Here is a 13,508-nt window from a genome sequence, read left to right on the forward strand (position 1 = left end):
ATGTAGCTATAGGTGTAATGTTAGAGACCACAGAAGACATGTAAATATGAAATAAATGCTTAAACATGTAGCTAGGTGTAATGTTAGAGACCACAGAAGACATGTAAATATGAAATAAATGCTTAAACATGTAGCTATAGGTGTAATGTTAGAGACCACAGAAGACATGTAAATATGAAATAAATGCTTAAACATGTAGCTAGGTGTAATGTTAGAGACCACAGAAGACATGTAAATATGAAATAAATGCTTAAACATGTAGCTATAGGTGTAATGTTAGAGACCACAGAAGACATGTAAATATGAAATAAATGCTTAAACATGTAGCTATAGGTGTAATGTTAGAGACCACAGAAGACATGTAAATATGATAATATATCAGAGAGAGAAGAGAGAGAGAGAGAGAGAGAGAGAGAGAGAGAGAGAGAGAGAGAGAGAGAGAGAGAGAGAGAGAGAGAGAGAGAGAGAGAGAGAGAGAGAGAGAGAGAGAGAGAGAGAGAGAGAGAGAGAGAGAGAGAGAGAGAGAGAGAGAGAGAGAGAGAGAGAGAGAGAGAGAGAGAGAGAGAGAGAGAGAAAAAAGGAGGGGTATCTGTGATGTTGACAGCTTCAGAATAATATTCCCAGACGATATTATCGTTCATACTCTGTTGCACACGTGTGAGAGAGAGAGGTCTTCCCTTATGTAACTGGTTTATGTAATTGTACTCTTCTGTCTGTGGTGTTACAGTATAGTGGTTTTACTGCAGGGGCGTGCAAAGAATGGTAGAGAGAGAGAGGGGGGGGGGGGGGAATTCCCCTAAAAGGGCACTTTTGGCAAAAAAAAAAAAAAAAAGAAACAGCAGATCTACAAGCTCTCAACATGTTGTGCTGCGTTGCGCTGAGAGCTTGTAGATCAGATATTTGCGGGGCATGCCCCCCGTACTCTTTAGCTATACTGAAATGCGGCACACGGGTTTCTACACATAGGAGGACAAATTCTTTCCACGCAAAATGCTGCGTTCAGTATCAGTAAAAGGTCAGGAAAAGGCAGTTTCTCCTGAATGCTGCCTTCCTGTACAGCAAAGGGGGGGGGGGGGGGGGGTCTGGGGTGGGGGGTGGGGGGGGGGGCATAGTATTAGTAAATACTGCATTCATGGTCTGGAGACGGAAGGGCTTTTACAGATGGGCAAAAGGGCAGGGGATGCAGCCCCCTTTGATGTCCATGTGTGCACTGTGCACACATGCCTGTTTTACAGTATGTGTGATTTTGTTCCTGGACCCCACTTTGAGAACGGCTGCTTTATCCCATTTCGGCCGGGAAACCCCTTTTGGTGTTTTATAAGCATTCTGTTCTATGCTTTAGCTATTGAAAAATAGCAGATCTACAAGCTCGTAGCGCGCCACCGAGTGGCGCGCTATGAGCTTGTAGGTCTGCTATTTTTGAAAAATCGTGAAAATGTGGCGCAAATCTTTGACTATATGTATTCTTTCAGAGCGAATGGTTTTTAAACTCCAATCTATGCTTCTGGGGAGGTCCTTGACATGAAATAGTTTGAGAACCACTGATATAGAAACAACAGGTTTCTCAGAAAACTGTCATGATTTAGCGCAGACAAATTTTAACATTTGTAGAATGGAGCTTTTTTTTTGATTGATTGGAATATTTATTAACCGTTTGCAGAATTGCAGTACATTTCAAGCACAAACTCAATACAAAGACTGTTAACTGTGAGTGGACGACCCCAATTAAGCATTACACTTGTTTACAACAGGGTCCACCTTGTTCAATTCATCAAAAACATTTAGAGACGTACAAATAGACACTTCTATATAGTTAAAGAACAGAACAGGAATTCATCATAAAGGAGGCAAAAAGGGAAAAGAAACTCAGCTCAGGTCTTAATAGGTTATTCTATTTGGGAACTGTTGTTCTCATATGCAGTCTGTGTTCATTTGAAACTCTACTCTACACTCTAAAAGACATTAAGGTTAGATTTGTACACCCTCGCTCTGAGATGAATGAACGCTCAGCATTTCACTGTGTTCTGTGTCTTTACTGTGAGGCCCGGGGGCCGTAGCATGTCGCAGTAAATTAACTTTGTTTTCAGACCAATAAACTTCTCTCAATTAATATTCATTTATTTTCTTTTCTTTCTCTCTCTAGTTTCTGTTCCCCTCCTCCTATTCAGGCTAATGTTTTTGTTGTAGACACTGGGTCTAATCTCACATGGTTGAGTTTGTGTGTGCGTGCGTTTGTGCGTGCGTGCATGCGTGCGTGCGTGCGTGCGTGCGCACACAGCTCCTAATGAGTCTTTGTATTGAGGACACATTAATTAACGGGAATTCCCGCTAGGAACTGAAGCGCGGTGTGAGGTCTGTGAGGTCAGACCTCACAGACCTCACACTCCACCAAACGAGGTCAAACAGTATATTATATATATGTACAAAATACTTCTTTGAAAGGTTGACTTAATGTTGATAATCTCTCCTTAAGTAGAGGGAGGGGGGGGGAGCTGGGGGGGGGGGGTGACTGATGATGACATTGTTTTTGGTGCCGCTCTGATGCAATCTGATGCTGCTCTGGTTTGGTTTTTGACAGTGCAGTACCAGATCGATCCACTTGGGGCATCCTTTCAAAATTAATTCATAACAACCATAAGCCTGATTATACTTTGTCATATGACTATTTGCGATAGCCGACCTTAAAGGAGAATTTCATGCTAGAAGGCTTTCTTACCTTTCTTTGTAGTTGTTACGTCCCCACCAAAGAGGTCCAGGTGTTATTTTGTGCAAAAGCTCCTTATTGGCTATTTCCCCTACCATAAGCGCTAAATGAATTGCATTGAATTGAATGAGGCTATGGGGTGTTGTGCTAATTTGCTTATTTCCATCGCTCAAAATTATTATTATTTTGTATATATCCTCTCTTCATAATGTAAATAATATCCCAAGCAGCACACTTTACTACTTATTTCAATGGAAATAAGCGAATTAGCACCCCATAGCCCCATTCAATTCCATTCAATGCAATTAATTTAGGGCTTATGGTAGGGGAAATAGCCAATAAGGAGTTTTTGCACAAAATAACACCTGGACCTCTTTGGTGGGGACGTAACGACTACAAAGAAAGGTAAGAAAGCCTTTTAGCATGGAATTCTCCTTTAAAGCTCACAGTGCATGTTGTGAGCTTGTGGGTAGATTATATCACTATTTTTGCAAAAGAAACAAACAAAGTTGAAAACTTTCACCTCCTAGAATGACAACATGGCTGGAACTGGCTATGGTTTGTCTTTTTTTTTATTATTCTTTTTCTTCTTTTTTTAGCTCACAAAGGTTGGCAGATAATTAGCTACGCTACATGAAACAAGTTCTGGGACATTCAGACAATCACCGGAAATGTAATACAGAGTCAATTTAGAATAACTCCTTAATACAGAGTCAATTTAGAATAACTCCTTAATACAGAGTCAATTTAGTATAACTCCTTAATACAGAGTCAATTTAGAATAACTCCTTAATACAGAGTCAATTCAGAATAACTCCTTAATACAGAGTCAATTTAGAATAACTCCTTAATACAGAGTCAATTTAGAATAACTCCTTAATACAGAGCCAATTTAGAATAACTCCTTAATACAGAGTCAATTTAGAATAACTCCTTAATACAGAGTCAATTTAGAATAACTCCTTAATACAGAGTCAATTCAGAATAACTCCTTAATACAGAGTCAATTTAGAATAACTCCTTAATACAGAGTCAATTTAGAATAACTCCTTAATACAGAGTCAATTTAGAATAACTCCTTAATACAGAGTCAATTTAGAATAACTCCTTAATACAGAGTCAATTTAGAATAACTCCTTAATACAGAGTCAATTCAGAATAACTCAGAGTCAATTTAGAATAACTCAGAGTCAATTTAGAATAACTCCTTAATCAGACCAGTGTGTGTCCAGTGGAAACCTCGTATGAATCTGATCTCAGGTCAGAATGGGTTAATACAGAGCCAATTTAGAATAACTCCTTTAGAATAACTCCTTTAGAATAACTCCTTTAGAATAACTCCTTGTGGCGGCAAGAGAGAAGAAAAGGAAAAATTGTCACACCATCCAAAATGGCCCCTGGTCCACTTAACCCTATAGGTTTTGGTACTCCAGTCCATGCAAATACAAACAAATGTAAGGAAAGTAGACTTGATGTTTGACCTATGCTGCGCGTCTCTCTCTCTCTCACACACACACACACACACACACACTAGGGCATTAAGCAACTTGTAGGCCTCAAGATCAGGTAGATTATAGTTATAATAGTCACCAATGTACATCGTTTTTAAATGTACAAATATTTATTTCCAAAAGATATATATTTTTAAACAACTAGTCGACTAGTAAACTAGTCAACTAGTAAAATGACTAGAAGTGAATGCCCTAACACACACACACACACACACACACACACACACACACACACACACACACACACACACACACACACAGTCACACACGCCCTCACAGGAACACACACACACACACACACACACACACACACACACACACATGAGCGCACACATACAGTATACAGCCATACAAAGATAAATTTATATCCAGCTTTCAGCTCAAGCAAAAGAGCAACGTACGTGTTTCTGCCCGTCCACCAACGTGTCCGAGCCAACTGGAACTCCAACGGTTAATGACCTTTACGTCCATTGTCCATTCAGGACCCACACAAAAAGACACACATTTTCCCAGGTTGTCCTGGTGCCGCGGCCGCTGAATGTGCCATTAGACAATAACCATTAAAAAGATATATATATATATATATATAATGTGCCAATAGATAGTTTGAACTGTAACCTCTGTGGATATGGCGTAATGTAGTGTATTGTCCGGTTTCACCAAATAAACGACGCAATAGAATCCTCAGGTTTAACCGGCGGGAACCCCTTTTGGTGGTTTAAGCTATTGAAAAATAGCAGATCTACAAGCTCATAGCGCGGCACCGAGTGCCGCGCTATGATCTTGTAGGTCTGCTATTTTTGAAAAATCGTGAAAATGCGGCCACAAATCTTTGAATGTATATTCTTTCAGGAGACTTTTTATTTATTTCAACGTCGGGCCTAAATTACTGCCTTATTGTTGTTTCTCATTCGGGGACAAAACTATAATAATAATAATAAACTTTATTTGTATAGCACCTTATAATTCACCATGCATAATTCATAATTGCGTGGAAGAAATACCTAATTGTAAGAGCATTACCAAACGTTTAGCTCTACGACACACAGAGCTTTGTTCTTTCTCAGCCAGCGAGAGAGAGAGAGAAAAACACACACACACACAGATTTACTTTGACAGATTTACTAGCCGTCTCTGGGAGATGCCGTACGTACCGCACATGCCTGGCTCACACCTGAGCCGTGAATCATGCCCGGCCGGCATGGTTCACATCAAGGTAAAAACCTGGGTTTGGGGTGTCGGGTATCTGGATGTTATAGCTGAAAAAAACAACACGGCCTATAGTGGCATTTCCTCTCTGTGTGACCTGCGCTCCTATCGGCATACATCATCTCATTTACCATAGGCTGTTATGAAGGGCTGTGGTGGTGTGAACGTCTGTGATTCACATCTGCATAGAATTACTACTACTACTGTAGTAATACCAGTGGTGTAATGGAACTAAGTACATTTACTCAAGTACTGTACTTATGTACTCATTACTTAACCCATTTTGGATCGATTAAAAAAAGGCTTCAAAATCCTAACATTTTTCTGAAAACCCCATGTTTCTATGTCAGTGGTGCTCAACCTTTTTCATGTCAAGGACCCCCAGAATGATCTGTATTTGGCCGCAGACCCCCATCTGAAAATATGCTGTTCCAGGGACCCTCCCCCAGAAGCCAATATTTAGTTAAAAATGTTCGCTCTGAAATGTATATTCAAAGATTTGTGCCGCATTTTTACGATTTTTCAAAAATAGCAGACCTACAAGACCTACGAGCTTATATATCTGCTATTTTTCAATAGCTAAAGTATAACATAATGCTTAGTTAAAACACCAAAAGGGGTCCCCGTCCAGAATGGGTTAAGTACTTGGCGTGCATGCATAATATAGTCCATTCCAAGTGCTTGTCAGGGTCCCCAGTTCAAATGTAGTTTTTGGGGGTCACGGCCCTGAAAAGGTTGAGAACTGCTGCTTAATTTACAATTTACAATTTAGGCATTTAGCAGACGCTCTTAATCCAGAGCGATCAGGCAAGAACAAAAAAGCATGGCAATACATCACAATCACATGCATAAAAAGTAGTATTCTTGAAACATGCGTAAGCAATTCTAGTGCTGTCTATATAACATGCATTCCATAATAATAAATAATAATAAAACTTTATTTATATAGCACCTTTCAAATTGCATTACAACAACAAACAGAATAATATACATAGTTTAGACTGCTGTTCTGATTGTAATGGGAAGTGCATTCCATAGTTTTGTAGGCACTTCCTCTACACAAGATATTTTCCCCCGAGCCGATATGCAATTTCTGCCCAATGTTTCCCCCAGAATAGCGATGATAGTGTTCAAGTGGTTAAGCCATTTAGGTCGAAATTTAAAAAATGTATTTTTTTCTGAAAAACCTCATGTTTCTATATCAGTGGTGCTCAATATTTCATGTCAAGAACCCCAAAAATTATATGTATTTGGCAGCCGACCCCCATCTGAATATATGTCATTCCAGGGAAGCAAATATTTGAGCAAAAAACTTTCACTCTGAAAGAATATATTCAAACATTTGGGCCACATTTGCTCGTAGCGCTGCAAGCTTGTATAGATCTGCTATTTTCAATAGCTAAATTATAACATAATTCACCAAAAGGGGTTCCCGCCCAGAATGGGTTATGCCTAAATTATAGGTCTTAGTTGTACGACAGCGTTGCTCACTGGAAATAACTGACGTTCAAAACGGAAAAATCACGAGGTGTTGGAAAAACTGTACTTTTTTCAGCGAGTGACACAACAGTCTAATCGCACCATTACACATCTAGATACAGCCACATAGTTTTCACTGTTTTGTTTAATTATATCTCAGTCTGTTTTTGAAACATGCTACGACTACTTATGTCTTCTTGACAGTCCTTTGGTAATATTGACAAGACGAATGACACACATTATTCCGTCTGAAAAGCTGGTGTGCTATTTCCAGTGGCGTGCACAGACATTTAGAGGGGCAGGTGCTCAAGTAAAAAAGGGCACCTTGTGCAGCGCATTTTGGTGCTTTAGCTATTGAAAAATAGCAGATCTACAAGCTCATAGCGCGCCACCGAGTGGCGCGCTACGAGCTTGTAGGTCTGCTATTTTTCTTTAATCGAAGAACCACTGACATAGAAACATAGCTTTAGATTGTGGGGGGCCTAAATAATATAGTAGAAGCGTTTTTTATCAAGATTTGATCAATGTCACCGCATGGTCCACACACTACAAATTAAGAAAGTATATATATATATTTTTTAGAGCACATTGCCAAAAGGGCAGGGGATGCTCTAGCACCACCTAGTGTCTATCTGTGCACGCCACTGGCTATTTTAGATGGTGAAAGACATAATTTGCAAAGGGAGTGGAGCCCAAATGTTGAATGATTGCTGTTCTTTCAGCCGAAGCATTTCCATTGGTGTTGAATGAGTAATTGGCAGGGGCGGGACCCGTTGCTGGCCGTCTGGTTGGTCCAGTCTTTTTAAGTATGCGTTACGAAATTACGCAGTCCTCCAGTAACTTGTGGCATGCTGTGTGTGTGTGTGTGTGTGTGTGTGTGTGTGTGTGTGTGTGTGTGTGTGTGTGTGTGTGTGTGTGTGTGTGTGTGTGTGTGTGTGTGTGTGTGTGTGTGTGTGTGTGTGCTGTCACTTCAAGCATTCCTCTACAGTTCTACAGCTGCTTCTCATTCTGTGGGGTGCACCGCTCGCTGTGAACTCTCACACACACACACACACACACAGTGATGCAAGCTCACTCTGACAACACATTTGCACAACACACACACATTATTAATCCATTGCAAGCGGGAACCCCTTTTGGTGTTTTAAGCATTATGTTATACGTTTAGCTATTGAAAAATAGCAGATCTACAAGCACTCGGTGCCGCGCTATGAGCTTGTAGGTCTGCTATTTTCTTTAAATTGAACATTGAAAGAGCTTTTTTTTTGCTTTTTTCTCAAATTTTTTCATCCCACGATTTTGAAACCCAGTTTTTTCACCCGGTGCCAATTATCTAATGTAATCCTGGGTGCTACACTTCCTCTGCCAACCTGGGGGGGCAGCAGACTGACCTCATGCCTCCTTCTATGCATGAGGAGTCCAAGCTGGTTTCCCTGGTTTCCCTGGTTGGACGTAGCGCGTGGAAGGGACACGTTATTCCAACCAGTTCCTTTCCCCTCCATCAGGCGCCCCGGCTGGCCAGGGGGAGGCAGTTTAGAGACCAGGATTACTGCATGTTTTTGTGAGGGTATCTACCCTAGGGGACATTGAAAGAGTTTTTAACAAAACCTTTGCTTCTGGGGGGGTCCCTGGAACTACATATTTTCAGATGGCGGTCGGCGGCCAATTACAGATAATTCTAGGGGTCCTTGACATGAAATAGTTTGAGCACCACTGACATAGAAACATGAGGTTTTTCAGAAAACTGTCAGGATTTAGAAGACATTTGTAGAATCGTCCTCAAGATGAGACACTGTAGGACACACGCACACAAATGGCTCCTAATTTAGAAATAAGCCTGTGTTGAAAGTGATGAAACTCTAAAGGCCTGACAGTGAAACTCCGGCCGACCAGACCCTTTGCTGCAAGTCACTCCCATTCTCTCTCTCTCTCTCTCTCTCTCTCTCTCTCTCTCTATGCTGTCGGTCTTTCTACCAAAGGCAAACACACACACACACACACACACATACACACACACACACAAAAAAAAGCCATAATAATAAATAAATAATACAAAATCACCAAGAACGGAAACCTCAACATTTCAGATTGTGGCTATATATTAAAGACGTAGTTCACCCAAAGAATGACTTATTTTCTATAATTACACACCCCATGAAGCCAAGGGTTCACGTTTCGCTTCTTTTCTTTTGTCGCATTCCTGAGCCAATGTTGTGGTCATAGAAAGACTGGTTGACTCTTTGGAGTCTCCTCCTACTCTTTGGGAGCAGGTCAACAAATTATTGGCTCAGGGATTATCACAAAAACAAAATAATTCAGGGCTTCATGGGGGTGTGTATTTGATCGAAAATAAGTCATTTTACTCCTTTAAGCTCTTTAGCTGAAATGACTCTTTCAGAATGTGTCACCTGCACCAGTACAACTCTCCTGTGTCAAGTGTGTGTGTGTGTGTGTGCGTGGGTGTGTGCGTGGGTGTGCGTGCGTGCGTGCGTGCCTCTGCATACCGATGCTTAAACGCCCAACTGACAGACTTAAACCCTCCAGATCTCCACCCACACACACATTAAGAGAAGCCACGCTCCTTTCTTGGTATTTAAGGCGTGAAACATCTTATCACACATCAGATGACTCTTTGCTCCAAAGCCCGCAAAGCCCATAATGTTAACCACTGGAATCCACTATAGTCACACTTCATCATTACTATAGTCTTAATAGGATTGCGACACTTACGTCTTACTGTAAAATTATTTCTCTCGTTTTCTGTATAGAAACTTTTTTTTTTTTTTTTTTTTTTTAATCAGGCACCCTCCAGAAGATTCAAGTTAAAAACATTTGCTCTGAAAGAATATTATATTCAATGATTTGCGCCACATTTTCACCATTTTTCAAACAAATAGCAGATCTACAAGCTCGTATAGTGCCGCGCTATGAGCTTGTAGATCTGCTATTTTTTCAATAGATAAAGCATAACAACAATAATGCTTCAAACACCCGTCCAGAATGGGTAAAAATGATGCTCTTTCTTGGCCTATAAATAAACGATCGAGTCGAGTACGGCTCCTTAAACCTCACCTAAATCAGTGGGACGTCAAAGGGAAGATATGTGTTGTTTTGCATGTTTGTTTCAGTGCTCCGAGTCCTGCTCACTCACTGGGAGGGTGCTGCTATTCCAATAATCTCCCTCTCTATTGCTGGTCGTCTTTCTCCATCTCTCTCTCAAACACCCTCTATAAGGCCATGATGTACAGTATGTGCTCTTTGGTTGCAAGGATGGAGCCAAACTTAACCCATTCTGGCCTGACGTCGAAAAAAAAAAAAAAGAAAAAAATTAAAATTTTAAAATGTCTTTTTTTTTTTTAAACCTCATGTTTCTATATCAGTGGTTCTCAATATTTCATGTCAAGGACCCCCAAAAATATATGAAATTGGCCGCTGACCCCCATCTGAAAATGTGTTGTTTCAGGGACCACCCCTCCCAGAAGCAAAGATTTGAGTTAAAAACGTTCGCTCTGAAAGAGTATATATTCAAAGCTTTGCACCACATGTTCATGATTTTTCAAAAATAGCAGACCTACAAGCTCGTAGCGCGCCACTCGGTGGCGCGCTATGAGCTTGCAGATCTGCTATTTTTCAATAGCTAAATTATAACATAATGTTTAAAACACCAAAAGGGGATCCCGCCCAGAATGGGTTAAGTCAAACAGGAGGGGGGAGCGTTCGTTTCGTTCGCCTCCTGCAGAGAAACAGGTGAATTCCTCAGAGGACTCGAGGAAAACACGGCGCGGAGCCGGAGACGTGTGGAGACGGGTCTCTCTGACTGAGCCCTCCACTCGCCAACCCGGCTCAACGTGTCAGAATCTATTGCGCTCCGTGAACTTTCACATGCATTTACGACGGCCAAGAGCATGTGGTAGAACGTAGAAGCATCCATTAGAATGTTTATGAGGAATGTTACAGTGCTTGGGAGTATACACACCTGAAATTTGATGACGCAATAATAATCATGAGTTTCGCAGTTTCCCTCCTCCCAGTAAACTAACCCTGCAACTGTCGCGGAGCGTTTTCGTTCAAGCGGTCTCACGCATCAATGCTCCATATTTCTTGCTGACCTAAAACTTATAGGGTCAAGTAATCACGTTCTCTTTCACATGACCGTGTCCACAAGACCAAGGTCTTAACCAAGCTCTCTCTCTCTCTCTCTCTCTCTCTTCTGTCTCCCTGTATAGGAAGACAACGAGATCCCGTCCAGTGTCTTCGTTAAAGACTCCCTGAAGTCCCCCCTGCCCGGCCAGCTGGACGCGGAAGCCTTCCTGCCCGCTCCTTCTGTCGCTGGCTCCGTCAACGGCAACCGCTGCCCGGACGAAGCCCTCCAGACCATCAGCCTCTCCTCCGATGAGGACGACGACGCCGCCGCCATGGGGAACCTCGACGAGGAGGAGCTCCTGGAGGCCGACGCCGCCTTCGGCCTGGAGAAGGGACCCGAGAGGTCCCGGGCCGACAAGCTGAAGCGCTCCAGCCTGAAGAAGGTGGACAGCCTGAAGAAGGCCTTCTCGCGCCAGAGCATCGAGAAGAAGATGAACAAGATCGGCACCAAGATCGTGCCTCTGGACCGCCGCGAGAAGATCAAGAAGAGCTTCACCCCGAACCACCCCAAGAGCCCCACCTCCAAGAGCTCCTCCTTCCGGGTGTCTCCCATCACCTTCAACGTCAGGAAGGTGAGGGACGGCGAGCAGGTCCCCGTGCGGGACGGGGGCTCGCCCGGGGACAACATGGTCCACGTGGAGATACCTCCTCTGGGAGGCCTGGACGGAGAGCTCCCCCTGGTGGAGAACGGAGAGCGCCCCCTGGTGGAGAACGGAGAGCGCCCCCTGGTGGAAGGTCCGGTGGAGGAGGAGGAGGAGGAGGAGGAGGAGGAAGGGGAGATGCCCAGTTCCTCCACTCCGGGGAGCGTGAAGGCGGAGGTGATGGTCAACGGAGACGTGGAAAGTGTCGATGGCGATCGACCCGCTGGCCTGGCCGTCCCAGAGCACGATGAAGAGGAGGAGGAGGAGGAGGAAGAGGAGGAGGAGGAAGAGGAGGAGGTGGTGGTTGAGAAAGCAGCAGAGAAACACCCCGATAGTCCTGTCAAAGTGGTGACAGATCCTCCCGTTTCTACAGCAACCATTGCTGTGGAGCAAGTGGCTTAATCTTTATAATTACATGATTTCAGATAGCATAAAGTTACCCATTTTCCTTCTTTTGTCCACGAGGCTTTTATGTACCCTATATTGAACGCCCCCACTGCACAACTTGTCCTTCCATTCTAAGCTATCTTTATATGACTATCCTATCCTATTCTTACATTTAAATTAAATTGTCTTAGGTATAGGTCCTGCAGTGTCTCTGACCATCCGTCACCCTTGTAGATTTCTCTGATAGCTTACATAACCTACATAATCTGTAGGCAACAAGTCCATGCTTCAAACCTGACCAGAGGACCATATACACAAACCACACTAGCAGCGCCTGACCAGAGGACCATATACACAAACCACGCTACCAGTGCCTGCCCTATTATCCGAAGCAGGTGCTCCTTAGAAACTGTAGCGGGGCTGCCCAGAGAAAGCAACAATGCGGTGCCAATTGGTGCCATAATTCACTTCCAGCATCGGGAGCAGCAAAAGCCCATCTTCAGGATGTTGTGCCAAGTTAACAGTCTTTTACTCCTGCAATATTTATCTGGACCGGCTATTTGTCTCGCTGACAAATAGCTTCTTTGTTCTTTGGGTGCCTTTGTGAGAAATTGTAAATCTTAGGCAAAGGTAGTAAGTATACTGGCCTCAGGCAGCGTGCGTATGCAGTGTGTTTTGCCAGGATGTCTGAGACTTTATGGGGAGATTTCCATACCAAAATGTTCACTAGAAAAAATGATCGGGCTATTTAACCCATTCTGAACGGGCACCCATTTTGGTGTCAGCATCATGTTATGCTTTAGCTATTGAAAAATAGCAGATCTACAAGCTCATATCGCGCCACCGAGTGGCGCGATACGAGCTTGTAGGTCTGCTATTTTTGAATAATCGAAGAACGACTGACATTTTTAGAATCTGATCTCAGGTCAGAATGGGTTCATCAGACCAGTGTGTGTCCGGCGGAAACCTCGTATGAATCTGATCTCAGGTCAGAATGGGTTAAGATTAGAGTACATTACGGTAGACCACTCTACAAAATGATTGGTGTAATACTTTGTAGTGAACATTTATTTATATTCTGGTAAAAAGGGTATTTCAAAGTTGCATATTTTTTTCTCCTTTACTTTTACCCAGCACTCATTTCAGACATGGTTAAAAAAAAAGTCTATGAGGTAGAAAAGGTATAAAACATCAAAGCCATTGTCTACCCTTTGCTCAGTTCATTGTTTGGTAAATCCCTCCCACTGGGTATAGATAATTGTAAAGGATTCTTTGCAGGGGTCTCTGACATCAGTGCAAATGAAGCATAACAGATGTTATACTATAGCTAGAGGAAATTCTATTACAGATTAAAAAAAAATGGTCATATAGGTTTGAGTTAAGCTCTATAGCTTCCCTTCCTCTAGACATTGCATGGTAGTGTCGCGTAGAGCC

The 13,508-nt window shown here is 42.6% G+C and overlaps 1 protein-coding gene across 1 annotated transcript in view; it reads left to right on the top strand.

Annotated features, from left to right (window-relative positions):
* Nucleotides 1-12,780, top strand: part of cavin2a (caveolae associated protein 2a) — a 53,182-nt gene extending 40,402 nt beyond the window's left edge. The window contains exon 3 of the mRNA XM_083777075.1: nt 11,130-12,780. Within this exon, the coding sequence (XP_083633201.1) occupies nt 11,130-12,089 (960 nt within the window). The 3' untranslated portion in view covers nt 12,090-12,780. The remainder of the gene's footprint in view (nt 1-11,129) is intronic.
* The last annotated feature ends 728 nt before the right edge of the window (nt 12,781-13,508 follow it).

Source organism: Protomyctophum parallelum, assembly GCF_964188405.1.
Source record: "Protomyctophum parallelum genome assembly, chromosome: 11".
In the NCBI taxonomy this organism is placed as follows: domain Eukaryota; kingdom Metazoa; phylum Chordata; class Actinopteri; order Myctophiformes; family Myctophidae; genus Protomyctophum; species Protomyctophum parallelum.